The sequence below is a fragment of the Suillus fuscotomentosus genome (genome assembly GCF_016647785.1).
Source record: "Suillus fuscotomentosus strain FC203 chromosome Unknown F5891scaffold_74, whole genome shotgun sequence".
Lineage (NCBI taxonomy): Eukaryota > Fungi > Basidiomycota > Agaricomycetes > Boletales > Suillaceae > Suillus > Suillus fuscotomentosus.
This window is the reverse complement of record NW_024539586.1, coordinates 24,532-51,092: the sequence shown is the minus strand read 5'-3', so window position 1 is coordinate 51,092 and position 26,561 is coordinate 24,532. Positions and strand designations below refer to the sequence as shown.

Here is a 26,561-nt window from a genome sequence, read left to right as displayed (position 1 = left end):
TCCAGGGTCGAAGTATGGGGCTAGTGATCTCGTCCATTCTTGTTGAGTCAATATTGAGCCTGAGGACCACGACTTTTTGAGTGATCACAAGACCGTTCACAATACATGATCACTTTACATGGTCTGGCGTTTGCGTGTTTGTATTCTCACCGATATGGCACCTCCGCAGGTTATGTCTAAAATCATGTTAAGAGCAAATGCAACAACCACCGTGAGAAGGAGAACAAGGTCATGATGCATACTGGCCAGACCCTTAGAATATGGAAGACATTGGCTCCTTTTAATAAAGGGTATCAGATCCCCAGTTCGTCTAACCACTGCTCTATTTTCATGAAAGCATCCTGACCTTCTAAGTTGTCATGTTCAATCAAGTCGACCAACTCATTTTGACCCAACCGACTATACTTCCTCAGCTGATCCATTTCTGCTGGATGAGCCATAACGGCGACGGGGAACTTGAGTTCGTAGTCAAACTCTCCTAGCGGAGTTGGAAGAATGCTAGGAAACAGTGACGCATTGGATAGTGGAGGGGAAATCATAAACAATCCCTGTGCTGGGTGGGAAGAGATATATGTCTGTGCGATGAGAGAAGCAAAGCCTCGCGCGAATATTACAGGTGGGAAGGGATTTCCAGAAAGGCGCAAGTTGACTTTGAGCTCTGAAACCGACGAGATGGTAGTATGTACTCCTCGAATAAATGAAGCATACCTTCACTCAAGTGACCCACAAGACTCTGTGAGCTGGAGCACTTTTCGTTCTCACCAGGTGGTCCAAAATCGACCTGAATGCAGGTGTGACCTTTCTCCGCGAGCATAGAAGCAAATGACTGGGGGATGAGGCTACCGTCGACAGTTTTCGTATAATGTTCAAGCCGAGCAAAGGTAGCAAAACAAAATGCTCACTTATTCCGTGTTCCTAAATCCCAATGTGACGCTGAACATAACACCAAAGGCGTTGGCACCTCTCGCGGTGCATGCTTGGGTGGATTCCAGATAGTAAATGTAGATGAATGTCTGACTTGCAGCGCTGTGCGAGTTGCTGGCCGGAGAATATATAGACAATTTCTACTGCGCACGACGTTGAACATGCCAGCAAGGACAGCCAAACAGGGGTCGCGGATATCCCAGTGCGGTAATAAGCAAGAGACGCTCCTTCATTAACATTCACGCGTGAATATTGAATTTTAAGTGTGTCACGACTTGGCCAGTTGGATCCAAACACAAATCAATTCCTTGTTTGAATTTCCTTCTATTACTCATGGCCTCAACCTCATCCAGCATCGTTTTTGACGATATTTTTACGACCGATGCCATCGACAAGGATGGCAAAAAATTTGATCGAGGTCAGGGCTTATTCATGCACATCGCTTTTTTACCTGCGACTGACATGTGCTGTGTACGACCAGTATCTCGGTTATACGCTCGTTCAAAAAACTATGATATGGACTTGACGCTTGACTATAATATCGAACTCTTCCCTTTAGTGAATGGGGACAGTTTTGCGATGGCCCTTGCTTCGTCGCTATCACGAGATGGCGGCGCACCCACCGCAGATGGCGAAGGTGGCGAAGACAAAGATAGAGACGTATGGAGGCCAGATGGTAAAGGAAGGAGAGGATTGGAAGAAGATTATGACTATGTAATGTATGGGAAGGTGCGTCTCTATCTTTCCGAGTCCAGCACCTTAAGTTTGATTTTATTCGTTGGTCCCCGCAGGTTTATAAGTTTGATACTGGATCTTCCGACATTGTGTAAGTTACTTGCATGTTTGTTGTCGACCGCCTTCTAACTCATACTACTTACTTCGTAGCACAGCCTACGCATCATTCGGTGGACTTTTGTTATCGATCACAGGCTCATATCGTCACTTGACCAATGTCGTTCTCGGCGATCCTGTGTATGTACTGCTCAGAAAATGATTATCGGGGATGTTAGTACTTTACCTCTGAAGCAACCATCGTGATGCTATTCAATGCGTCACCACTGGTCATCCTGATTGAACTTGCAGCTGCACTGTGGTATAGTTCGGCGGCCGCAAAGCTAGTGTTACGTCATGACAGTTCATTGGACTGACCTCATGATTATCCTCACGGGGTTGTTTTATATAAAATACGTCACGTTTGTCTTGCTACGTGGTAGTAGTAGTCTACCTTTCACCTGGCACACCATGTTCCATCTTTCTATGAGAGTGCTTGTTGCAAGGGGTTATCATTTTTCCTTGCGTTCAAGCTGCATCCGCAGCTGCAGGGCAAGTTACCATCACTCATCATCTTCCGGGCATACCACCCAGAAAGATGTTCTTCGTATCGGAGAATTTGTTTTGGGTTCCTTGCTCGCGATGGGGACAAGCTATTATATCTTCCAGTACCGCGAACCCAGATTGGTACCAGCAAGACTGGAGACTGGTGCTACTACTACCATTCATACTACATCTAGTGAGCTCGGAGAACTGTCACTTGCGCACCTCCAGAGAAGTGGCTCAGGAGAGCTATCCAGTGCAGGTGGTGCAGGAGACATAACCGATGCGTTCGGGAGCTCCTCATTCTCGACGTCCACCTACGGGTCTCCCGAAGACGTTCAAAAAGCAATTGAGGAACTACGCGACGCCCTCCCCGGCAAGAATCGCGTTCAGACCAGCCCAGATTCCCTCCGAGTGCATGGATCCTCCGACCATTCGTATCACCCGAGTTGTCCTCACTCGGTTGTAGTCATGGCATACAGCACGGACGACGTGGTAAAAGTCGTCAATATCTCTCGCAAGTACAAGGTTCCCATCATTGCGCTCGGTGGTGCTACGAGTATAGAGGGCCATTTCACCGGTGTGAGAATTGAGCAGTCATCTCTCGTTACTTGGGCGATGTTGACGTTCATGATGGCCAGTTTCCTTCGGGTAGCATATGCCTTGACCTGTCTGCCATGAATAGCATTTTGGAAATAAATGGTGTGATACGGTGTTTCTGCTTTGTTCCAACACCGATGCTCATGGAACTGTCTGCAGAGGCTGATGGTGATCTGCGCTGTCAGCCTGGAGCAAAGTGGGAAGACATAAACAATACACTAAAAGACAGGGGTATTCCTCTATTCTTCCCTGTGCGTACGATTTGCCATGGCTTATGAATTCACTTTGAACTTGAACAGCTTGACCCAGGTCCTGGAGCTGTAAGTCATTCTGTATTCCAATTCTTTCTTGTTCAAATCATGACTTGCTACAGACCATCGGCGGCATGATTGGTACAGGGTGTTCAGGAAGTTGGTGCTTTTTTATGTTGTTATAGCGCTGCATATATCAACCCCAATCTCAATACAGCCAATGCAGTCAGATATGGAACTGCTAAAGCAGAATGGTTTCTCAATATCGTGAGTTCAATCCAAGTCTTTTAGAGAGTGTTTTTGGATCACCTAAGTCTGTATTAGACAGTCGTCCTTCCATCTGGTAAAGTGATCAAGACCCGCCGACGGGCGCGCAAGTCTTCCGCCGGCTTCGATACTACTAAACTCTTCATCGGTGCTGAAGGAACGCTTGGAATAGTCACAGAGGGTAAATTTGGCATTCGGTACTCGGGATGACATTTTAATTCCAATACTATTCCAGCTACATTGCGATTGGCTCCTAGAGTACCCACTAAAGTTGCCATGGCACAGTTCCCTGACGTCGAAAAAGCGGTCAGCGCCGTTCAGCAGATCCTTAATACTCCACACGGTCCCCACATACGTCAGTGGCAAGTTATATCTCGTTTCATTTACCGAAACATTTCCTTCCAGAATGCGTGGAGCTGTTGGACGATCACAGCGAGTAGACTAGTTTCATGTCTTTGATGCTTTCTCAAGTGCTTTCAGTGATGGCAGCCATCAACACTGCTGGGCTGGTTGATGCTCCTTATCCGGTGCAGGATACTCTCTTCTTCAAGATTCAAGGATCCCCTGAATCTATCCGTGACACTTCCAATGTCGTGCAAGAGATTGTACAGCGTCATGGTAGCACTCGATTTGAATTCGCGGCAACAGAGGAGGAGGCAGGTGAGATGTGGGAAAATCGAAAATATGTGCGTCAACCGCGATTGTTTTGCCATAATATTGTGACGATAGTTTAATCTTAGGCTCTCTTCTCGACGTTAGCGACACAACCTGGTTCAAAAATTTGGACAACCGATGTATGGTTAGCCTTCCCGTGCTTGATGGTTTTCAATGATGCGTATGACGTGGGTTACTTTACAGCGTGCCGGTTTCCCGACTTCCGCAGCTAGTGTATGAAACCAAAGAGGATCTTGCTAAGGCTGGTTTGAAATCGACTATTGTCGGGCATGTTGGTGACGGTAAGGGCATTGAAATGCGTTGTTTCGTTGTGTATAAATGAGTTATGTAGGTAACTTCCATGCACTCATTTTATTCAAAGATGAAGAAGAACTGCGGAGCGTCGGTGAAGCGGTTCATAGATTGGTCCATCGCGCCATCCAGATGGATGGTACCTGTAAGTGTTCCATATGCCTTAAGCATATTGTCTTTAAGCCTTTTCTCTTCAGGTACGGGCGAACACGGTGTAGGGGTAGGCAAAACGGAGTATCTTGTGGAAGAACTGGGCGAGGATACCGTGGAACTGATGAAAACCGTCAAAAATGCCATCGATCCTTTGAACTTGTTCAATCCTGGAAAGGTGCGTGATTCAATTTACAATTGCTCGGATGGCGTTGATTGTGTTGCAGTTGTACCCAGAAAATAACAAGGACAAGACACAAATGACTTGATCGACCCTCCGATGCTCAGAGTCCGAGGACAGCTTACTTAGATAACTTTCTTGAATTATACGTTCTATATTCACGGTGGCTGAATCTTTTTGACACCGGAGAAGCGTTAGCCAGGTATAGTCTAAAGACGACATGGGTACCAAACTGGAAACCTTAGATTCAGCGAAACAGCAGTCTTGCATGACCCAGCCTCCTCATTCACAGCAGAGTGCTTCACTGCATACACTTATATTGGCCACTGCTTACCGAACTGGACCGTACATCCGTGACATCTTCGACAGCAGGCACCATCTACTCATTTGGGGACGCTAGCCCACTCTACAGAATTTGACATCTAGCCTCGTGAGGTCGGGCGCTGAAACCTACTGGACTTCTTATGATGCAGATGTATTACTAGTGACCAGGTGAGTTGATAACGAGATTGACCTTAGTTCATTGCTTATGATTATCAATGCAATTTGCATAGTGGACTGGCGTGGGTGGCAATATACCTGCCTCTGGCAGATGGAAGCCAGTGTGGCCTCGACCTAATGATCATGCTACCTATGACAACGCTACCCCTACTGACTAAGCTACGCGAATGGTGGCAAACACCCGGGGGTACCCCTCCAGCGGCCGCGCGGGGCGTGGCACAGGACTCCAACAGGATCTTGTATGCGTTGGTCGGACACAACTCACAGTATCCTGTGCAATTTCATAGTATCGATATGGGCCGTCGTGGACACACCCAACAATTGTATAGTTTGGAGACCCGGACGGATCATCATTCTACCATGCGTAATGTGGTGTGGCGTTGCAAGTAAGGCCGCCATCACGTTCAGAAAGTTGTGTGCTCTAATGTTGCCCTGAAGCGTTCGGTGTTTTTTGGATCTATAACTATTCGCAAGCAGGGAGCGATTTCAGAAGTGTCTTTACCAGTGAGATTGGTCACTGGGTCACGGCGTTCCTTGTCTTCACACTTACAACTAATTTGTCAACTACTGGTAAGCGTACTTCTGCACAAGCGCGGTATTATGCTTCATATAAACTTGCCAGGACTGCTGACATATCGCATCTGGATGATTGAATGCAGTGTCTCTGCATTTCGTTCTACAAAGGGCAGAATGCCGATAGTGTGGGTGCTTATCGATGCTGCTCTTTTGTGCTCCGCGATGCTCTGCGCCTTACTGATATGTTTCGTCCGCTCGAACAATGGAGTGTTCGTTATAGGAGATATGGTAATTCCGTCAACCCCTGCTATCGAAACTCACTGAACTTCGATCAACCAGCTCGTCGTTATCATCTCGATTGCATTCTATATGGTCTTCATTCGCTTCGCAACCAGTAAGAGCACCCAGGATTTTCCCTTGACTTTGCGTGGGGGGTAGAACGAAGAATGTCCTTGTAATTTCCTTTGCAGACTGGATACAAATAATATGTCCTTTTGACATACATGTTCAAGTTATCCATTCTTACATATAAATCTCTTCTGTATCGCTATCCTCACTCTGAAGAAGCAAGAACATGTCGATACTATCTTACCTCATAGTGCGGTTCTGAAGATCTGATGCTTCATAATTTTAGTGTTAAGTTCAAGGATACCACTATCCTGACAGTAGTCAGGGCCGGATTAACAGTTATATGGTATATGTGACCGTAGACCCACGTCGGTGCACTGTTTCCCCGCGCAGTGCCCTATGGCTGTATATATCACTCATGGTCACTCGACGATAATCACCATGGATAATAAAAATTAAACCATGCCAGCATGGTTCTTACTGAACCCTATCGTTTTCCGTGATACATTTGAGTTTAATTTGGCAACGGCCTGTTACAATTAATATTGGTGACGTGAGACATGTTTTATGGCCGCCAACAACATTAATAACCAGCCCAACCCTAGCCCAACAATAGTCTATCAAAGTACTTGCCTTCGTCAGCCCCAGTCCGGTCCGGGAGTTCCCCACGTCACATCAGCTCCGAGGATCTACCTCCAGAGGAACGACCCGTGTGTAAGAGTCTGACTGATTATTATTGTGATCTACATGAAACAGCCCATCCGATGCTATAACTGTACTCACGTTTCCGGCGTTGATTGATTTTCGTAATAATTAGAATGCGAAACACTTGATTGAAAGATCCATTGCGACCCTAGTAAATGCATAAGGAGGTATGCTATCATGTTCCCGTGGGAGGTGAGCGCTCAGTGATGAAACTTGAAGTCACATCAACGCCATGATATATACTCAGCTCTATGGGAGAACCTTCCCGGGGTTCATGATATTCAAAGGATCAAAAACCTGCTTGACCTTCCTCATCCACTCAATACTGATTTCACTCTTAGAGTAATGCAGCGCATCCCTCTTCATCGATCCAATGCCATGCTCTGCGGACACCGAGCCCTTGCGTTCAGCTGAATCAAGATGATCGTCAACAGCCGCAACAGTAAATTTCTGCGAGAAGCAATACGCACCGACAATTTCATAGATGAAAGGCTCCAGAGCTGCCTCAAGCTCTGGGCGGTATCCATGCTTGGCGATCACATTAAGATGCAGGTTTCCTACGAAGGAATAAGTGGTCTGGCCTTAAGGTAGCATAGGGAGATGGTAATACCGTCGCCAACGTGGCCGTATCCCATGACCTTGGAAATTGCGTGATCTCCGTAGAGCCCTTTCGAAATCATGCGTTCCCGAACAGCATCGACGACATTTTGGAAGTCTGCAAGGGGGACAGAAACGTCATATTTGTATGGTTTGCCTTCTTTCTGAACACATTCAGTCAAGCCTTCACGCAGAGCCCATATCGAGTTGAATTGAGTGGGTGACTGGGAAAGAACACCGGTGTTAATCAACGGTTCATCGGCGGTCAGCAAGCTCTCCAGAAGATTGTTAAGTTTCTGGATTATCCAAGCATTAGTTCACACACTGACCACAAGGAAAATGACAGCACCTCTAAATCGTGATCCTGGTTCCCACCGCTGGTTTCGACCAGTACAAAACATTGCGAGTCGCCAACTTCATCTGCGCTGAGCAAAGGGCCAAGACCGTGTTGCAAACCCATGTCGTAAGCGGTGCGGTCGATGTACTCGAAAGCAGACATGATTTCTCCAAGTTGGCGTTTCACAGTTTGGAAGAGTGGTAAAACATTGTCGAAGCGGGGTAATGCCAAAAATATGTTGTTGGTGGCCTGGGGTGCAGGAGGTGTGAGGATGGAGACCCCGGTAACGATACCGAGTGTACCCTCTCCACCAATGAAGAGTTGCTTAAGGTCATAGCCTATCAGAAGTTAGGAGGGGAGCTTATATCCTGGGTGAAACTTTTTAAAATTACCGGTGTTATCCTTTCGCAGGGTTGATAGCTGGTCCAGAATTGTACCGTCTGGTAGAACTACTTCCAATCCTAGGACGGTACCATGCAGAGATCCGTAACGTAGGAGTCGGAGACCACCTGCGTTTGTGGAAATATTACCACCGATTTGACAACTTGAAAGGGTCCGTTAAATTAGTTTGCTGGATATATAGTACAGCTCTACACACCTTCCCTTTGCACCGAGATCAAGGGGCATGATGTGATTGTGAGGGGCAATATATTCACTCAGGGACTGGAGAATGCACCCAGCATCGGCGACGAGAACACCTGAAATAGAATATAGAGTCACATTATAATAAGGTACAGGCTAAGTACCAGAGACAGGGTCGAAAGACCGAACATTGTTCATTGCGCCTAAGCTGAGAACAATTTCTTTCTGCAAAGAGATACCACCACCGACTAGGCCAGTATTACCGCCTTGGGGGACGATTCCAATTTTACGCTGAGCACAATACTTGACAATTTCGCTAACTTGTTGTGTCGTGCGGGGTCTGAGCACGGAGTTGGCTTGACCATGGTATTTTCCCATCCAGTCGACATTGTAGGGTGCAATATCATCTGCGGGGGTGGAGACTGATGACAAAGTTGATAGTATAGACGTGGGTGCGAGTATACTGGAGAAGTGTGCGATATCCTCCTCGTTGACGGAGTTCAGGTGAGAAAACGTAGGGATATTATGAGCCCATCTACGGGAGCGAAATGCTGGACGAATGAAATTGTGCAGACGAAGCATGGCGCAGATCGCTGGGACGTTACGCTCTGCAATAACGAACGTGGTTGGGAATGAGCAATAACAAACTGCCGCGAAGGACGACCGTCGGATGACCAGGCCCAAAGTTGGTCCAAAGTAAAAATACCTATACCAGAGAGGGTTGTTCACACTGACGTGGCGTGGGATAATAAATCATCGGTCTCGGCCATTTGCATTTGTACTAAGTCACGGGTAAACGGGGCTCTTGTCTCTTTCACTTATAGTCTCATCTCGCTGGCAGAGAGGGAACCGCGCTCTGTCGCTCTTTCCTCCATAATGGACGAAGCCCATAGTCTTGTAGGCCAGTGCGGAGATGCCCCAGTGGTCATTCCCGACGATGGGCAGGATAATACCGTGGACATGAATTCAAGTCCTCAGGGTCTGACGGTCACCGCCATCAAAGTCGTCGATACTAGTACTCCGAAGACTACTAATACTGAATCGGCCATTCAGCCTGCGACGGACACAGCTTCTCTTCCCACGAATACTCAACAGTCCCTTGATAATGCAAGCATCCACAGCCTGCCCGTCATACCCGCTTCCTCAGTTCAAACACCCACTACTGCATCCACGGATCCATTGTCGGAACCAAGTAATAGGCTAATTGAACGTTCAAATTCAACCAGAAACAATCGCAGGTCTGCCATGGATGTGAGTTACAATGATCACTTCTGCCTCAGTCGAATAATTTTCTATCAGGCACGTCCCTCCAATCGCCTCTCTGGTTTTTGGTCAAATTTAATACATCGGAGGGATACAATTACCCCATCTTCTTCCCGAACATCTGCTCGAGATGATGGGCCGCAGCCAACCGACCCAGTTCAGTCTGATTCTAGGTCCATATCTCCACCTCCTACACCTACCAGACCTCTTACGCCTCCACCTTCACTCGCCCCTCCAACTCTGAGAGAACTCGGTCTCTCCCTATCAGTCGTCACAGAAGATTTATCTCCTTCACACTTTACCACTCCTCCTACCAGTGGAACTTTTATGGCACCTCACTACCTTCTTTTGTGCCATGCCCAAGGACTTGATGTCCTTCCTCTCGTGTCTCCCCCAGCCGCCCATCCTTACGCGCTGGTGCGCAGGGTCAGCTTCAAGAGTGTGGTCGTTATGGAACATCGCGGTGTATTAGTAGCCATAGCAGGCAGACGAGACGGTGTTCGTGTTTATGCGTTGGAGGAAGTCAAAAAAGCCGTAGAGTGGCGTATGGAGGTTGAGACTCGGCGAGAACGTGAACGATCTAAGAGGGAGGAATCGAAGAGGGTAGGATCTGGCAACTCCAGTGTGGATTCAACCGAGGCGAAATTCAGGTCGTTGACACGCTCGGGGCAGGTTCTCAAGACAGAAAAGCTCCTTAGAAAGTCATCATTACCGACAACTTCAATGCAGAAATTGCCCAGGCCGCCCACAGTCCAACCTGTAATGCCCCGCCAGCCAGCCGAACAGCCCCCACCTTATTCTGCAGTAACCGAAATCACTCGACCCCGTTTGCAGACACAACCATCTACCATTTCGGTCAACCTCTCAAGGTCCCGTCGTTCGTCCCTTTCTCATGTAATCGTTCCCCCCGTCCCACCCCTACCCAATATGGGTTCTGGTACAGAGCAGGAAGACCCGATGGCCAAGACTGTAGATTGGCTCGAGGCGAGTGACGATGAAGCCATCGATGTACTAACCGCAGGTGCAAGCGGTAGTCAAGCTTTGGATGAACGCACTAGCGCTATTCCCCCACTCCGAAACAGCGATACCGTCGAAGGTGGTTCTACGTCACTTCCCGTACGCAGTTCAGCCACATATAGTCGAAGGAATCGTCCCGCGAACTTAGATCTGACTCTGGCGCAACCGAACACGATACTAGCTCAACCCCCTGAACCATCTCCAACCTTGCAGACCATTCGACAAGCATTGCGGAGTTCGCCGCCAAGCATTCGCACAACACCTCCAACCCCGGCTCCCGCTGATGAGCCACCTCAAAGACGCCCTGTTCCAGATATCGATCTAGATGATGACGACGACGACGGCGCGACTGGTACAATCGACCATATAACGCTTGCTCAGGCTCTTTTGGAGAGCAGAGTTCCTGATCTCCCACCAGCAGGGACAATGAGACCACAAGCTCCGATTATGATCGGAGCAACTCCATCAGGTACAGATGATGATGCGCCACTCAGTCCTCCATCACAGGACGGTCGCTCTTTACGGCGCCGCCCGAGTACTACGAATTTTTCTGAAAGGCGAAGAAGGAGGTGGTCAGTACTGGCTGGCATCTTCAACGGCAGCGGTTCGTCTGATGGCCCCCACTCTAATGTCCCTGTGATGTATGATACTCCTCTGGAGTCCCCCACATCTCCAACATCTCCGACGATACCCCTACCCGGGGCTGAGGAAAGGTTCCCAACTCTGACACGTTCAGCTTCCACACGTTCACGTCCCTCAGAACCCCCTCAGCTTGTTCCTCGTCCTTCGACCTCAGGAGGACATAGCGTATCCCCTACCGTCAATCGACCACCTTTACCCACTTTACCCATTCCTCCACATCCGACAATTCACGCTCGCCTTCTTCCTCGCATTATAAGCAATGCATTCAGTTCCAGGAGGTCTACCGAGCGGCCTCCAGCGCTGGTATTCACAGAGCCTGAAAGGAAGAATGGATCACAGACTCTTACAACATCACTACCTCCTCCAAAGCTGGACTACGTCAAGCTACCGGGTACGAAAGGCTCCCTTATCATCAAAGCCGTGGAGACGCCAAAAAAGAGGTGAGTAATCAGAGTTTCACAAGTATATCTATTGAGACCTTGTGCAGCTTTCTAGCTATTCTCTGTGGAGATAATGGCGAAAAGGTTGAGCTTTTTGCCGGGACGTATCGAACTGCCCTGGGTCTTTCACGTACCTTCATCCTTCCCGATTCACCGCGTTCTTTGGAACTCCAGCTGCAGGGTGATGACCTTGTCGAAGTATTTCTTGTCTTTTCTCAGAATGTCTTTGGCTTGGAACCTGCCACAGTACGAGTTCGCGAGGTCCGAATTGGTCGAGCCGAGCGACGTGCAGCTCGGCGAAGAGTTCGAGAAATACGCTCGGGTCAGCCAGACGTCTTTGACACAGACCCACCTCCACAAGATGACGAAGATACCAACATCAGTATCAGCAATCGACTTTCATTACCATCCGGCGATCCGTCTAGAAATAATTCTAATACTAATCTCCCAGACGTGCCAGTATCTCAATCGCAGACACCAACTGGTGGTGCCCCTGGATCTGCTCTTGCACACGCTGAAGAGCTTGTAGCACTAGCCTCCGCTCCTCTTGGCCCATATACCACCTTCCAACAGTTGTCCTATGCGCCAAAGTTGCCTTTGGCTACTATCGCTGATGACTATATCATTCCACCAACATATCCCGAGTTCCTTGACTACCGTGCCGAGCATGAACCCGATGCTCAAGGTAATGCCAATGTTGACCTAGCGTCTATACAATTTTCACCTCCTGGCCTACCCATGCCAGCAGCAGCACCGCCTTCTAGATGGCTTTACCGCGATCCGAAAGGAGTTGTGCACGGTATGTCGAAGCGTCACTTTTTTGAAACGCGTTCTTAAGCAGGATCAGGGCCCTGGAAAGCAAGCCTTATGCAAGCGTGGTATAAGGATGGGTTGCTTCCACCAGATCTACCAGTTCGCAAAGAGGAGGAGAAAGTGTTCATGTTACTCAAGGATCTGAGGCAGCAGTGCGTTGATCCTTCCCATCCAGTTCCGGTCAGCAACACCACCATCGGCAGCCCAGCACGCTCCTCCTGCGTTAGATGCTGCCAAACCTCTCTTAGCCCCAATATCTCTTCTCGTCCAGCCTCGACATTTCGGCCCGCCTGCATTGTTCTTCTCTTCACGTGGCGGCCACAGTACGTCCATAGTCGATGCTCGTGGTCGGGCTGTTCTCAAAGGCCGCTTTATCTGGAGCACGGACAACGATGATGAGTCGATTCCCCGCATGGGAGACGTTAAGCGTGTAGAGGCTTTTGACGTCAAAGACCGCTCTGTCCTCGTGGCTATGCGCCAAGGGGGCATGGAAGCGATGGATTTTGGTGACGCGTTACTCAAACCTGCGGATGAGTCGCGTACCCTGTTACCCCAATTCGCACCGCCGCCATCGAATATCAATAGACGTGGACCGTTCGTTTGGAAGATGGGCACTCCTGTCGGTTCCTCCACATCAAATGCTATGGCCCTGTCGTCAAAGACAAAAGGGTCAGGCTACCTTGGGAAGAAGCCAAATCATACCACGGGGAAATCTCCTGCAAGAGCGGAGTTCAATAACACGGGAGATGGGGACACCGAGAGCACAGACGAGGTGCTCTTTCTTGGGCGTCAGGGAGACGAGGTATTCATATGTGAACGTAATGCTGGTGCATTCCGGATACTGCGACTAAGTCCCGATTTGTTGTGATCATTTTCAACTTATTATGCCTAGATCTTCTTGCAACATTTCCATTTAGCTGTTGTTTTATCACTCACTCATATCCTTTTATTTGGCAAATCGAGCATAAGTATGTACCGATACATTTCAGCAATATATTAGCATTAGATCATTAAGATCACAATTTGGCAACGACTTTGCGAAGGTTGGTCTTGAGGATCTTCCCAGTAGATGTTTTCTGTAAGTAGTGTAAGCGTCTAGCGGGATGTGGATGGAAATTATGCATGACTGACAGGTAATTCATCCACTATTTGCACCCATTCTGGGCACGCAAAGCCGGGTAAAAGCGTTCGAGCGTGACGGATCAGCTCAGTACCAAAGCCGTCATGGTTGTCTTTCCACTTGGGGGCGTGCTCCGGACGAAGAATTACGAAAGCCATTGGACGTTCACCCCACTTGGGGTGCGAGCGGGCGACGACAGATACCTCTAAAACATGCGGGTGACTCGAAAGCTCTGCGTAGCTCGTTCAGGATCCACAACTTGGTAACTATTCAAACGCAAAAATACCTAGTTCTATGGCCAAGCTCGATGCATTCTGTGGTCTTCCAGTCAGCACTTTGAATCACCGCGAGGACGCATATTCACCTCGCCTCCGGAGATAATCAGGTCTTTACTTCGGTCAACAACCTGTATGACACCGTCGGGATGCCAGACGGCTAGATCACCTGAGTGGAAGTGACCTCCCCGAAAAGCCTTGCGCGTGGCTTCTGGGTCACAGAAATACTACGTAACAAATGCTTAGAATGCATGCGAGAACTTTGGCACAACTGCTGAAAAACGCACCTCCTTCATGACTATGTTTCCACGCATGAGAACCTCACCTACTGTGCGTCCGTCTTTTGGAACGTCACGGAGTTCTTCGTCGTTTTCGTCTCGTGAAGGATATACTACGCGTACATCTTGCGCGGTGGCGAAGCTTTGACCTTGTCGAGCCATCAGCTTCGCGCGTTGTTCCAAAGTCAGCGTCTTCCAGTGAGGGTGGTCATAGCAGCGCGTGAAGGGCCCGTACGTCTTTGAAAGTATGTTCAGGCTTCCCACTTCCTTAATCAATGCCGAAGCACGTACCTCACTGGTGATGACGGAAGAACGAATCAGCTTAGGCACAAATCAAAGGCTACATCGGACTTACGTCAGACCGTATACATGCACAGGCTTGATTCCCTTCTGCTCGAGCTGGCTGATGAGTTGAGCGGTAGGTGCGGCCCCTGCAATAACCGCTGATATAGTACGAGGGAGAGGTCTAGCAGCGGGGTCGTTCACAATTCCGATCTATCGGCGCATCAGACCAATCCGTGTCCCTGTACGACGCACAAACCTGGACAGTGGGTGCACCACAATAGTGAGTTACTTCGGAATTCAGGAAGTGCTTCCAGATAAGTGGGTAGTCGACGGAGCGCATAGTTATCTGGACAAGAAGATAGTTCGTGGTTATAAGCATGACGTCGTGTTCTGCACACCTGTGTCGTGCACGCGAAGACATTTGCCCATGGGAACGTCCAACCAGCTGCATGGAACATTGGAAGAATCCTGTAGTCCGTTGTATTGTCGACTGTTCGTGCCATCACATAAAACTTACCACAAGTACGTCGATTCGCGATTTATCCTGCAAATCCGACTGGTAAGCCTATCAGAAGGACACAGCAAGACAGAGGCGCGCACTGTCCCTCGATAACGTTCGCTATTGCTGCCAAGTACGAGCCTGGTTGGACAACAGCATCAGCCAAACAAAGTGGAGTAAGTTGACAGACCGTACCGCGCAGTGTGGTAATGACGCCCTTTGGCTATGCGAAATGAGCAATTGCTTTTACCTGCAGACACAGGCAAATCTTACACGACCTGTAGTTCCCGACCTTGTAAAAGCGTGTTCAGTTCCTGGTCAAACTGCATACAGAGTGGTGACTCACGTGTAGCATAAAACTGCACCAGCATTCTCGTCCGGCTCAATGTCCAAGCCAGTCCACCCCTTTTCTGCACTGAATACTCTGCCTGCACTAAGGAAGCTTTCGTATGGGTCACCTGCTCTTCCCGTGTCGTGACAAACAATGATAGGAACGTTAGTGTTCTCGATGAGATGGGTGAAGTCGTGATCAATGAGGATAAGTTTGGATCCACTATGTTCCAGAATGTACGAGACCTCAGGGGGTGTGAGGCGAGTGTTTACAGGTGTGACGATAGCACGAGCGGCAAGAACACCAAAGTGAGCATCTGCCGAGAGTGTTTCATTATTGTCAGGTGCAACAAAATGGGGGTTATACCTGCAATCAAGGGGCTATCGTAATTTTGTGTGAGATGTGTCAAGCGGGTGATACAGTAGAACTCACCAGTTGGGCGCTATAACTGCAACGCGGTCACCTGGGCGGATGCCTGCTTGTATAAGAGCATATGCCATGTTCTGGATGCGTTGAGCCCTATTGTCGCTGTCAGACTAGTTCTCGACGAAGCACGGTGGCCCCACCAAACGGCATAGGTATAGAACGCAGGATGTTTCACATCTGGATGAGCAAGGGCAAGTTTGTCCGGGTATAAGGTTGCGGCACGAAGAATAAAGGAGAAGGGGTTCTTATGGGAATTCTGGTGAGTAAAGAGACGGTGGATACTATTGAGATATTGCTTACAAGAGGATGTATGTTGGGGGCAAGACCGAGCACCGATTGCTGGTAGCTCACATCCGGAGGGGGTATGCTCTCCCTGGTTGGATGAAAATCTGTATCCGTGTCTAGTATGTTGACTGCCTCGATGCTCGTTCGCAGAACTCACCGGGTGGGCTGGCGAGGTACATAGAACTGGGTTTGTCAGAATTCCTGAGTACTTCAAGGTCTGAGTCCAGAGCCTGAGAGTGCCGAAGCAACCCAAATGCCGGCAAGGTCAGACCAGTACTAATTTCAGCCCGTCGGAGTGTCGTTCACGCGATACCCTCACTTGCCAAATTTAAACTTCACTCACTGAAACACTAACACTAAAATGCAATGAGGTATGATATCATTCACAGCGCGATGCATTCTATGGTTCCGAATTTCAAATGCGGTATTGGAGGGACTATCCGTCACAATATCAATTGACCATTCATCGCAACCCGTGGTTCTTCAGCCAAGGATAGCAGCCACGTAACCGTGAATCAAAGCCTAGTTCCAATCGAGGCCCCTCGCACTACGAGAGCTCGAGCTGGATAGTGCAACAATACTGACGGCTATTGAATACACAATGTCCTTGTCAGAGACATCTTCCCATCTTGCAGCATCACCCTGACAAAGGAAGGATGGATAAGATTACTGAATCGAGTCATCCTTGGTGTTTGAATCAAACCAGCATTCGCCTGCTGCAGCTTCGAAGAGCCAGTTGCAGGTGGGGCTTGACCCGTTGAGAGGACACGCTCCTGCGTTGAATGTGAAACCTGTATGCTTGACCTGGCGTTTTCAAGCAGGATGGAGAAATCGAAAATGATGAGATCGATGTGAGATGTGCGCAGCTGGCCCCTTTGTTGGGTTATAGGCCCTAGTAGTATCGACGCCAGACAAAGTCATCCAACTACTGTAGATGAGTTGGGGCTGACCCAGTGTGAGATCTGAATACAGACGTAAACAAAGTCGGAAAACGCAGCAGTACTGAATTGTTGCCGCCTGCTTCCTTCCTTCAAGTTGCAGTGTCTATATTTCTTTACAACCTCGACACGATAATAATGGCTGATGCTGCTTCTGGCTCCGTGGACAGGTCTGTCCAGGTCAAACTGGTTCTTCTCGGTAAGCCTTCTCAGCTATCACTAAAAGTACCATCGACACTATTCGCACTTGCTATCAAACTGGCTCAAGACTCCCGCCCTCACTCTTCCTTGGCAACGAACGAGAACTGATACACATCTATAGGCGAGGCCGCTGTTGGCAAATCTTCGGTAGTCCTCCGTTTTGTAGGTGTATATTTTCCTACATTTGCCACCTCTAAACCGCTTTCTAGGTATCGAACGAATTTCAAGCAAACAAGGAGCCCACCATTGGTGCAGCATTCTTGACCCAGAAATGCCGTCTCGAAGACCGCGTCCTACGTTATGAGATTTGGGACACTGCTGGCCAGGAACGTTTCCACTCTCTCGCTGTAGGTTTCGAGCACAGCTTTACCACCTGCTCTGATTCGTGAATATAGCCCATGTATTATCGTAATGCTCAAGCCGCAGTGGTCGTTTACGACGTGACGAAAGCAACGAGTTTAGAGAAGGCGAAGTCGTGGGTGAAGGAACTTCAAAGACAGGCAAATCCCAACATCGTTATCGCACTGGCTGGCAACAAAGTTGATCTCGTACAAACATCCGCTGTGTCATCTGGGTCCACTCCATCATCCGAGTCTGAAGATGAGGCGGATGATGCTACAGCCACGCCTGGGGAGAGTCCTAGTGCTGGTGGTGACGAGCCAGAGAGTTTGCGACAGGTGCCACGTGAGGAGGCTCAGGCTTACGCTACCGAGGCTGGCTTGCTCTTCTTTGAAACCAGTGCCAAGACTGGCGAGGGTGTCGTCGAGATATTTACAGAAATAGGTACGCCCACTGCACTCCACATGGAACTCCCTTTAAAAATCAAATTCAGCGAAGAAAATACCGATCGAGCACATTCTGGCTTCCACACGAGGTGGTGCAGGTCGATCCGGTGGTGCAGGCGGACGAACTGGTGGAGCCAGAGAGGATGTGAATCCTCGAGGAGCAACAGTCCAAGAAAGACGGATGCAACTGTTGAGTGTGGCGCTAATCATTTGGACCGCACATCTTCAACCTTCGCGACCATCTCGCTTCTACTTATTAGCACACCTTTTATTCCCCTCTCTTTGCCATCTACGTGGCTATGCCTTCATATGTAATCTGCTGTTATAATTCATCTGCAACACAAACATTGGACTTGGTACGGTACGGTTCGATGGTAACTTATAAATACAGTTGCAGCACAGCACATCTGAGGTGACAGTAAGTTCTAAGAAATGCACAGATTGGAATGGCAACCAAGTCCCTTTAGTGAATTGAGCTGTTCAAATACGATGAAGAGGGAACTAAATCCATGTACGGAGGTGGTCGTGTCACGTGTTCCTCATGGTCAGGGTCACTGCCAGGAACAAGATAAGGCGGTGGCGCATGTCCATGTGAGGAAGAATCCAAGATATCATTGGGAGGGTGTAGAGAATCACGAGTCGCGGGAGTTTGATTGTATGACTGATGGGCGAGGGGGGGTGAGTGAGATTGCACGGGGACCCGGACCGAAGGTGACCTGAAATCAGAATCTATCGAAGGAGGTGGGTCTGACGGATCATCCATCGCAGGCGGTGGAGGAGGGAGTTCACCTCCAGAGCGTGGGGGGCAATCATCTGAAACGATATTCAGAGCCTCAAAGACTCGGACGGGTTCAACTCCGATATTAGCAAATCCCGTCACATCTGCATCTCGCTCTGCCATCTCCACTGAAGGGGGTGGAGTTGACGAGCGGTGCACTGTGTCCGAATGACCATCAAACTGCTCAGATGCAGCAAACCCAAACAATATTCCCTCGCCGATGACACGGAGTGCTGTGGTTACAGGTACCTCCTGGTCCGTTGTGTCTGAAGGAATAAATATTTCCGACTCAGATTCCTGGAAGCTTGGTGGAGCATTGGACGTAGAAGGCATAGAATGGAAGAATGGTGGAGGCGGCAAGTCGCGGTCTTCAAAAGGGGGAGGGGCACCGTTCTGAGTATAACTTGGACCCGCTTCTCCTTCCTGATACAAGGGAATTGATGACTCTGGATCTTCTTGACGAACTGTCCTCAAAGGAGGGCGGTCGTGTTTTTTCTGATATGCGGCATCAACCCATTCTTCAACTTCAGGCAGTGGCGCCGGGGGCGGAATGATGGTTAATGGGATGGGGATAGTCATGAGCCGCTCAGTCCTGCTGGTTGTTTCCACGAATGAAACGTGGACGTTTAGAAGGAAAGAGACTGAATGTAGAAGGGTGGATTGAGTGATGGAGATGCATTGCAGATCGTTGTCAAGGCTGCTGTAGTCACCCTCTGGCAAACTTGTCTGATAATCTACTGGTGACGCAGATGGTGAAGCCTGATGCAAGATGAGGCGGAGTCGCACGGGTCGAGAGGAGTGAAATCTGCAGGATGCACCTGAGCGAGAAGTTACTGTACTATAGGCCGATCCAGGAGAAGTGATCGGAGGCTTCTCCGCAGGAGAAGTGGGTACCACCGATGAAGGCCCATCCTGAGATGACAAGTCCACTACGGATTGACCATAAGGCGTACCAGATTCAGAATCACCACCATCATCTTGCTCTTTCAGGCTCACGATGCGAACGATCTCGGTTTTTACGTTTCGGAGTCTGAGTCCTTCGTGCAGCATAAGCTCTCTGCTCGGCGGAGGCACGGTAACATAGACTGGAATGAATTCACCGGCCCGGAATATAGTGCGAGGAACTTGGACTTCGACACGGGAGGGACTTTCCAGGACGTGTGTTTCTGGCAACGTATCTACAGTATGAGAATGTGAAGTGTAACGTCGCGTATGCACAACAATCCTTCTTGACACAAGTGGCTCCGACGTATTCGTAGGATGGAAAGTCGCCGTAAGTGCATATTCCAGAGATGAATGAGGTGTATGAATACACTGAGGTGCATCGGATGTCAGGGGTATTGCGAATGACGTTGAAGATGACATGGAGTCGGACGTCCCCGTGAACGAGACTAGGTTTATCTCTGATTTTCCCAGCTCGATTTCCTGGCCAAACGCAGACTCGATGACACAAAGAGCCACGGTGCTGTTCTGCCATGGTGAGTTACTCGGAATAGATGAGGAGCAGTCACACTAACACATGTTTCCATTGGCCTGGCTGTGCACCCTTGACATGAATTTCTCCCTCGATAGCAGCGCGCTCTCCTTCAGCTCCTAGATAGCCCTTTTGGAAGGTCAACGTGTCTGTTGCTGGGATGATGAAGATCTGAAGGCCAGAGATCGGCTCATCCAGCGCCCGAAGTAGATTCTGTGGGCATTCTGGAGAGTAATTTGGCGGAGGCGCCGTGTAGGACGTCATGTAACGTGGAGCCAATTACCCTCTATTTTTCTTGGATCTAGAGTGATGGTGTATGACGATGTGAGATTCCGTCAAGCTGCTAGCGGCTAGAGCCTGCTTGTAAAAGATTGCACAGCCCGGACAAGATAAGTCAGAAAGTCAAAAATTAATAATTCTACAGATCAAATGTCTGGGAGGACAACAAATTCGACAGTTGACATGGATATCCAGAATTACATAGTATCGACAACAAAATGTGCAGAGCACTAGGGGTTAGTATACAACACGTTATAACCAACAGTATCGTACCGCGAGCCGAGCAACAGGCTAACATTCAACTCTCATCAAACTCTCCAGCTCTGAAAACATCACAGGATCCAGATCTCGCATCAACAATTCCCAAGCAGCGTCCCGACGGCTAGCAAGTAACCCTATACCCTTTTCAATACCAGGATCATTACCATCGATAAAGCCCATGCCAAATGCCAATGGGGTTTGAGTGGACTGCGAGGTGTCAAAAGCATCATCCTCTTCATCTACCACTTTCATGGCTTCTACCACTCTTCGTGCAACGGCAAGGTGCCACTGGCGCACCTCTGGGCTCCCACCCATTGATACAAATCGTTGCACTATACGAATCATAACCTGTGAGAAACACAGAGGGCGATCTGTTTTGATCTTCTTCTTTAGTTCCGGGGGAGAAAAGAATGCGATCGTATAAATTGCCATAATTGATTTTTCCAAGTAAGATAACCATGGGTCCCGGTTGAGGAAAGCAAAGTCGAGGTCTGATACTGGTAGACGATGAACGAGGGACTTCAATAGTCGCCAGATGAGAGATTGGGGCATAACCCTAGAGAAAACCTGCCGATTAGAGTCCAGCTGACCGAGGCGGGTGAAAACGTCGAGGGCAAGGTCGGCAATAGATGATGGCCTACTATGCGAGAAAGGAACTCCACTTTGTTTGAGGAATTGTGTGGGGGGAACTGAGTCGAAGGGCTCTATGAGGATAGACGCGATGATTTCAAGGATGCGGCTCGCAGTGAGAGTTGTTGCATTCGATGGAGAGTTAGGATTCGAGAACACGATGTAATTCGACAGATTACCAAAAATATGGAGTGCATCTTTTCGAACATTGATCACGTCTGAAAGAGTAAGTGCCGGTGAAGCTGGTTTGGGTGTTCCGTCTGATGACATGGTAATACCACAAACACGTAGCACAAGATTGAGTGTGCGTTCGTGTCTCGACAGACAGGGCATATTGTCCGGGGTGACAGAAAGGTTTCGTATGAGGTTAGTCACAGTGAGCACAATATTCCCTGCGCGGTGGCCTGGACCACGTGTCTCATACTGAGGATCACGAATTTCTAGCCCTGCAAAGAGCATAGATTCCTTCTCGAAAACATCATCTACGAGCGCCCGATGTCGCACCATCTCGGCACCATTGCCAAGCCGATAATCTGTGATGTCGGGGGTGGTCCCAAATGCTTCCTCCTCAAGTAGATCTAGCACCTCCTCGAGCAAATCTGTGCACTGGGAAATGGGAAATCCAGACCCAGGGGTTGGACCCCGCATCGTAGATAACAACGTGATTGTGGTTAGAGCATAGGAAAGCTCGGCATTCAGTCGCGATCGGATGGACATCGTAAGGGATTCAATGTCAACTGTGCCCCACTCATTGATATCACGCATGGGCCGCCGCTGAGACCGAAGATAATCCTCCTCCAGCACGTTGAAATCACGGCCACCAGTGAAATCAATTTCACGTGACAGGGGAATGTACTCGACTTTTGTCCTCGTAAATTGTGTACGTGAGGGGGCAGCGGATCCATGTGGTGTCGTGGTATTAGTGGTCTCGGTCTGGAAAAAAATCAATTCGAGGGCATAAAGATTCACCAGTCATCACTCACGGTATCTGGCGGATCTGTAGCAACTTAGATGAGATTCACTGGGTGGCCAAGATGATATCTGTGAGAAATACCTGTCTTTTGCCTTGCTCGTTTCCCTTCTGCCTCTTCGGACTCTAGTCTTCTTTTTGCCCCTTGAGTTTCTGGTTCAGATGCATCCGGTGTTGGTTTCGTAAGCTGGGGCGCAGAAATTGAAGCGTTGAGTTGGGATGACGCCTGAGGTGTGGGGTCTGAGGGAACAGCGGGTGATTGAAAATTGGGTGCAGAAGACTGGCGTAAATGAGGACTTTGCGGTAATGGCTGTGACTGAGAGGCAGGGCTGATAGTGGAATTTTGATTGTTAACCGCGTGTTGCGTCATCATGTTGCCGACTGCGTTCGGAGCAACTGCTCCTTGTTGCAATCCTACATGAGGTGCACCAGGCACTGCATTCACGTTGGGAGGCCCAGCGTTAACGCCTGGCTGGCGTCCAGCCGCCATTGCCCTACGGTTGCCCTCCTGCATATTACGACGGTAAAACTCGTCAAATGGCTGTAAGATGGCAGCGTATAAATGTCCCAGAATTTGACCAACGGGGCGCTGCTGCCCAGAATTCGATAGGTGAGGAAGGAACTCTGGCAGGTCGAACTGGTGAGCAACTTGTGCCCAGCCATTTTGTTGTTGTGTGATCTACGTTGTCATGTTTCAGCATTCGAAACTGATAGAGTATGAATCAACAAACTTTTTGCCATCCTCCCAATTGAGTTACAATTTGCCATAACCTCAGGAGATCGATGTCCTTTCCACCCAAGCGGATAACACCCGGCTGACCTGGTGGGCAGTCCAGAGATTTCCATTGCGAATTTGTAGGGTCATAATTGGGTGGGTATGGGTTTCCAGTTAAAGCTGGCGGTAAGGGAACGCGGGTAGCATGGGCGCTGGCCAATCCTGCGAGAAAAGTTCGCTGTCGATGCTTGACAGCTTCGGATGGGGTGAAGTTTGGATGAGACATGGGTGCGTTTAGAGAAGGATTTGGGGTGACGTTGGTGGTCTGTTGGGCAGGGTAAATACCTTGGGTATTTAATTGACCTGAGGAGGCTGTGGGATTGAATTGCATCGAATTCGTATTATCGTGAGGTGGCCCAGTAAAGCCGCCTGGTTGATTATAAGAGGATGTCATTCCACCGAGATATGATCCCGGAGATACTCCGCCAACAGACGCAGGCGAGCGGCCGTTGACATTTGCCATTTGTCTTTGGACCCCTGCAGCGTTCATGGCTGCCATTTGCTTTGCAGCAGCATTAAGATCAAGGGTACCAGTAAAGTACTGGTTTGTCTCGAAGTTTTGAGGCGAATTCTGGGGGATGAACGGGACATTTCCTTGTTGCTGAGATTGGTGGGTTTGCTGAGGTCTGATTTGTTGTGCAGACTGGGGCCTGTTGGGAGGAATGATGATTTAGAACGGGAAAATGGAAATGGAAAGCTTACAACATGGCTCAGGAGTTAGACGGAAGTACTTTCACCTGCTTGAACTAATAGTAATACTTGTTGGCGGTCGAACCGGGCAAGGAAAGCAGAATTCAACAAATCAGGAAATTCAAGTCAACACGGTTAATATTAGTCAGGTGTGACTGCAGTACAGAAATCTCTCATATAGCTCACTCATGTAATTTTGAATCCTTCAACTACCTAACGTTCTCGCTCATAGTCGCATCATGATCATTGACCGCCTCTATGTACCAGAAAATGGAACATGTTGATCAACTCGGACGCATTCGCATAATTATGATCCGTGACGTATGTGACAAGTCACAATGATTTTATAGCTCTGATTTTTTCATTCTCAGCCTTAATCCTTCTCCATGCCCACATCAGAAATAGACGACATTTTTGCTGCCAAAGGAAAGGCGAAAGCCATAGAGCTTGCTCCTCTTCCATCCGTCAAGAAGGAGAAAAAGAAAAAAAGAAAAGACAGACCCACCACTAGCGATGAAACGAAGGAGATCAGTCGATCTTCAGAACCAAAAACACTGAAAAAACGGCCGCTTCCCGAGACCGTTGTAGATTCATCATTCAAATCTTCCAGCAGCAGTAAACGTCCAAAGTTGGATGTTCCAATTTCTTCACAGCGTGAAAAGGTTTATCGCGAGATGCGCAAAGATGACGAAGACCGTTTCAAGGATTCGAGGGGTTCTGGACCTAGTAAATTCCCTTTCGTCTTGCTACTTTAGACTCGTTAACCCTGCGCCAGGACGAAAAACTGACGATGGTTTAAACATATACAAAGAAGATGAACTAGGTATATCCAATGCCGGAGGAGGTATGTTGTGCACCTACTTTCATCAACATTCAAGATTCACCCGACTCCAGACACACCATTGTGTCCTTTTGATTGCGAATGTTGTATGTACTTACTTGTTTTAATTTTTTCATGATCTCAAGACTTTCCAGGTTTTTGAACGGTAGTTGCTCTATCTGTAGCTTGACATGCAAGAAGATACCCGTGTATTCACCAAGATATCCAGCGCAAACCTGTGATATGGTCGGGCTGCACTCAGCTTTTGTTGAGTTCAAGCCATTTTCTCTTTCGTTTGCGATAACCTCCATCGCCGGTTTGCGCTTCCTGTATGATTGATAACCGCGGATGTGATGGGAACTTCTATTCACGGTTTTTGTTCACTCAGTTTCCTTCTTAAATTGAGGGTCTTTGTTTGTCTCCATGCCATAATTACAAATCTCACAACAGCACAGGGAAATACAGCTGTCCCGCACATATTGGTACCGGCTCTTTCGAAGCCTCCCAGTTAGCCTTCCGAGGTCATGATCTGAGGGGGTCAATGTGTAGCCAAAAGTGATCGTTACATCCCTCTCTGCATTCTCCGATTCATTTGATATCTGAGATGACGCTTGTATTAATTTACTCGAGGGTCACATTATAATATAAAGATCATATAGTTATTGAGCAGCTCTGTCCTAATCGTCGTCGTCGAGCTCAGCCAACTGCTTTGCTTTTTCATCTTCATTAAGCTCGCTCCCGAATGGATCGCCACCCTCATTGACGGCTCTCCTAACGTCTTCAGCTTTTTTATTGCGTTTCTCTTCTGCTCGTTGTTGTTCAGCTACTTGCCGTGCAAGATAGGCCTTGCTACCAGGGACCTTCTCTGGATTCTTGCATAGCTTCAACCTCCTATCAACCTCGCGGACGGCTTCCACATCAGGAGGATGTCCCATTTGCGTGATGATATATTTGATCGATCCGAGAGTAGGGTCCAGGGTTGCGGAAAAAGGTTGTGCAGCACCAGCTACCGCTTTCGAGTCAGCCCATCTTTCTGCGAGAACTGGGGAGGCGAGAGCCAGGCTAGCGAGAGCGATTTGTGAGGGCGTGTAGATGAGTTCTGCATCGGTAAAACGGGAGGCCCGGACGTGTTTGATGGCAATATCATAGACATCCTGTGGTCGAAGGTCCTCGGATACGTCGGGCAGGCTCTGTAATTGCGTGAGTCCCAGCGTGGAAATGATGTCACAGACATTGCGGTTACCTGAAGATCGAGCCAAATGCCCCAGAGAGCGCGGTGGGCATGCCAAACTGCAAACTCAAAATTCAGGCTCTGAGACACCAGGAACTCGAGATCGAGAACGTCTGAGCTGGACGTTTTCGGGATGTTAGAGGTGTAAGATTCCAACGAAATTGGGTTGTTGGTGGTTTTCGTAGCAAGAAATAGTGTGGTGAGCCTTCAAAGAGCATAGAGTTATTAGGGATATCAGAGTAACACACGAACGCACATCACATTCTTTGGATGCCAGTCCATCACAGTGTTTTTAAGATAGAACCGCTTCAAGTAACTGATGGCGGTCGCCTCCACTTCCTCAGGAAAACGAAAATGCCCGCATAGTTGAGGGATCTTAGTGATGTAGAGCTTTACGAGGAGCTGCTCTTCATTTGCATTAAGGAACAACACGTCCTCGGACGATCCAGGCTATAACGGATAAGTTAATTCGACAGGGACTGAAACGATGGAAAGTGGGTTTCGCACCTCATCTGCCTCGAAAGTGTTCCGTATGACCGATACTGCAGCCACATTGAGGGAAGTGCGAATTTGCTCCAGTTGTTCTGGGGAGTATCTCCAGCTCTTGTACTGCGTGCTTCCCTCGTACAATGGTCTCTTCACAGTCGACGAGTTGGTCTGGGGGTCGGCTTCCTTGGCTGCGTTATCAGCCGCCATGCGTCAAGTCGACGATTAATGATGCGCCTTGTTTGTGAATGGGTTTCCTCATGAGCTTGGGGTCTGCACAACGTTGTTGTTTGTTATTCGACCACGGTTTGGCCACTTACTTATACTTGT

At 48.7% G+C, this 26,561-nt stretch overlaps 12 protein-coding genes across 12 annotated transcripts; 6 read left to right on the top strand and 6 right to left on the bottom strand.

Annotated features, from left to right (window-relative positions):
- Positions 1-200: 200 nt before the first annotated feature.
- On the bottom strand, positions 201-1,173 carry F5891DRAFT_1060668 (uncharacterized protein). The gene is made up of 3 exons (XM_041362890.1): positions 903-1,173; positions 709-839; positions 201-658 (listed from the first exon to the last, which is right to left on the bottom strand). The coding sequence occupies exons 1-3, from the start codon at positions 1,085-1,087 to the stop codon at positions 294-296; spliced, it is 681 nt and encodes a 226-aa protein (XP_041220391.1). The 5' UTR covers positions 1,088-1,173; the 3' UTR covers positions 201-293.
- Positions 1,174-2,116, top strand: F5891DRAFT_1060666 (RNA polymerase I). The gene is made up of 4 exons (XM_041362889.1): positions 1,174-1,342; positions 1,406-1,653; positions 1,716-1,750; positions 1,810-2,116. Exons 1-4 carry the CDS (start codon positions 1,258-1,260, stop codon positions 1,916-1,918), a joined length of 477 nt encoding a protein of 158 aa, XP_041220390.1. The 5' UTR covers positions 1,174-1,257; the 3' UTR covers positions 1,919-2,116.
- Positions 1,909-5,037, top strand: F5891DRAFT_702049 (D-lactate dehydrogenase cytochrome oxidoreductase). The gene is made up of 15 exons (XM_041372865.1): positions 1,909-2,820; positions 2,880-2,940; positions 2,998-3,089; positions 3,138-3,158; positions 3,212-3,248; positions 3,307-3,356; positions 3,414-3,537; positions 3,592-3,711; positions 3,762-3,788; positions 3,837-4,042; positions 4,097-4,155; positions 4,215-4,312; positions 4,363-4,467; positions 4,520-4,650; positions 4,700-5,037. Exons 1-15 carry the CDS (start codon positions 2,053-2,055, stop codon positions 4,739-4,741), a joined length of 1,941 nt encoding a protein of 646 aa, XP_041220389.1. The 5' UTR covers positions 1,909-2,052; the 3' UTR covers positions 4,742-5,037.
- Positions 5,038-6,261, top strand: F5891DRAFT_702039 (uncharacterized protein). Its single transcript, XM_041372864.1, has 5 exons — positions 5,038-5,145; positions 5,208-5,540; positions 5,593-5,724; positions 5,777-5,958; positions 6,010-6,261. Exons 2-5 carry the CDS (start codon positions 5,396-5,398, stop codon positions 6,106-6,108), a joined length of 558 nt encoding a protein of 185 aa, XP_041220388.1. The 5' UTR covers positions 5,038-5,145; positions 5,208-5,395; the 3' UTR covers positions 6,109-6,261.
- A 711-nt stretch (positions 6,262-6,972) lies between these two features.
- On the bottom strand, positions 6,973-8,821 carry F5891DRAFT_1130767 (uncharacterized protein; the record flags this gene model as incomplete). Its single annotated transcript, XM_041364574.1, has 7 exons — positions 6,973-7,133; positions 7,194-7,280; positions 7,334-7,616; positions 7,670-7,995; positions 8,050-8,201; positions 8,256-8,355; positions 8,404-8,821. 7 exons carry the CDS (start codon positions 8,819-8,821, stop codon positions 6,973-6,975), a joined length of 1,527 nt encoding a protein of 508 aa, XP_041220387.1.
- A 294-nt stretch (positions 8,822-9,115) lies between these two features.
- On the top strand, positions 9,116-13,282 carry F5891DRAFT_1194795 (uncharacterized protein; the record flags this gene model as incomplete). Its single annotated transcript, XM_041368005.1, has 5 exons — positions 9,116-9,490; positions 9,539-11,601; positions 11,649-12,400; positions 12,449-12,534; positions 12,590-13,282. 5 exons carry the CDS (start codon positions 9,116-9,118, stop codon positions 13,280-13,282), a joined length of 3,969 nt encoding a protein of 1,322 aa, XP_041220386.1.
- A 74-nt stretch (positions 13,283-13,356) lies between these two features.
- F5891DRAFT_701766 (uncharacterized protein) lies at positions 13,357-16,378 on the bottom strand. Its single transcript, XM_041372863.1, has 19 exons — positions 16,071-16,378; positions 15,929-16,017; positions 15,769-15,872; positions 15,635-15,721; positions 15,569-15,582; positions 15,218-15,518; positions 15,145-15,163; positions 15,067-15,094; positions 14,973-15,012; positions 14,890-14,916; positions 14,771-14,840; positions 14,629-14,718; positions 14,443-14,582; positions 14,379-14,382; positions 14,097-14,324; positions 13,899-14,036; positions 13,821-13,848; positions 13,546-13,766; positions 13,357-13,490 (listed from the first exon to the last, which is right to left on the bottom strand). Exons 1-19 carry the CDS (start codon positions 16,090-16,092, stop codon positions 13,431-13,433), a joined length of 1,710 nt encoding a protein of 569 aa, XP_041220385.1. The 5' UTR covers positions 16,093-16,378; the 3' UTR covers positions 13,357-13,430.
- A 511-nt stretch (positions 16,379-16,889) lies between these two features.
- Positions 16,890-18,202, top strand: F5891DRAFT_1175835 (GTP-binding protein ypt5). Its single transcript, XM_041365738.1, has 5 exons — positions 16,890-17,050; positions 17,174-17,214; positions 17,262-17,399; positions 17,448-17,835; positions 17,885-18,202. Exons 1-5 carry the CDS (start codon positions 16,990-16,992, stop codon positions 18,163-18,165), a joined length of 909 nt encoding a protein of 302 aa, XP_041220384.1. The 5' UTR covers positions 16,890-16,989; the 3' UTR covers positions 18,166-18,202.
- On the bottom strand, positions 18,203-20,451 carry F5891DRAFT_1281376 (uncharacterized protein). The gene is made up of 2 exons (XM_041370467.1): positions 20,133-20,451; positions 18,203-20,080 (listed from the first exon to the last, which is right to left on the bottom strand). The coding sequence occupies exons 1-2, from the start codon at positions 20,351-20,353 to the stop codon at positions 18,301-18,303; spliced, it is 2,001 nt and encodes a 666-aa protein (XP_041220383.1). The 5' UTR covers positions 20,354-20,451; the 3' UTR covers positions 18,203-18,300.
- Positions 20,452-20,479: 28 nt separating this feature from the next.
- F5891DRAFT_1060630 (uncharacterized protein) lies at positions 20,480-23,398 on the bottom strand (the record flags this gene model as incomplete). Its single annotated transcript, XM_041362888.1, has 4 exons — positions 20,480-22,192; positions 22,243-22,256; positions 22,314-22,908; positions 22,961-23,398. 4 exons carry the CDS (start codon positions 23,396-23,398, stop codon positions 20,660-20,662), a joined length of 2,580 nt encoding a protein of 859 aa, XP_041220382.1. The 3' UTR covers positions 20,480-20,659.
- Positions 23,399-23,914: 516 nt separating this feature from the next.
- On the top strand, positions 23,915-25,081 carry F5891DRAFT_1060628 (uncharacterized protein). Its single transcript, XM_041362887.1, has 5 exons — positions 23,915-24,015; positions 24,066-24,420; positions 24,470-24,538; positions 24,589-24,621; positions 24,670-25,081. The coding sequence occupies exons 2-5, from the start codon at positions 24,081-24,083 to the stop codon at positions 24,675-24,677; spliced, it is 450 nt and encodes a 149-aa protein (XP_041220381.1). The 5' UTR covers positions 23,915-24,015; positions 24,066-24,080; the 3' UTR covers positions 24,678-25,081.
- Positions 25,082-26,510, bottom strand: F5891DRAFT_1060625 (cyclin-like protein). Its single transcript, XM_041362886.1, has 4 exons — positions 26,253-26,510; positions 26,002-26,195; positions 25,758-25,950; positions 25,082-25,704 (listed from the first exon to the last, which is right to left on the bottom strand). Exons 1-4 carry the CDS (start codon positions 26,439-26,441, stop codon positions 25,192-25,194), a joined length of 1,089 nt encoding a protein of 362 aa, XP_041220380.1. The 5' UTR covers positions 26,442-26,510; the 3' UTR covers positions 25,082-25,191.
- Between the last annotated feature and the right edge of the window lie 51 nt (positions 26,511-26,561).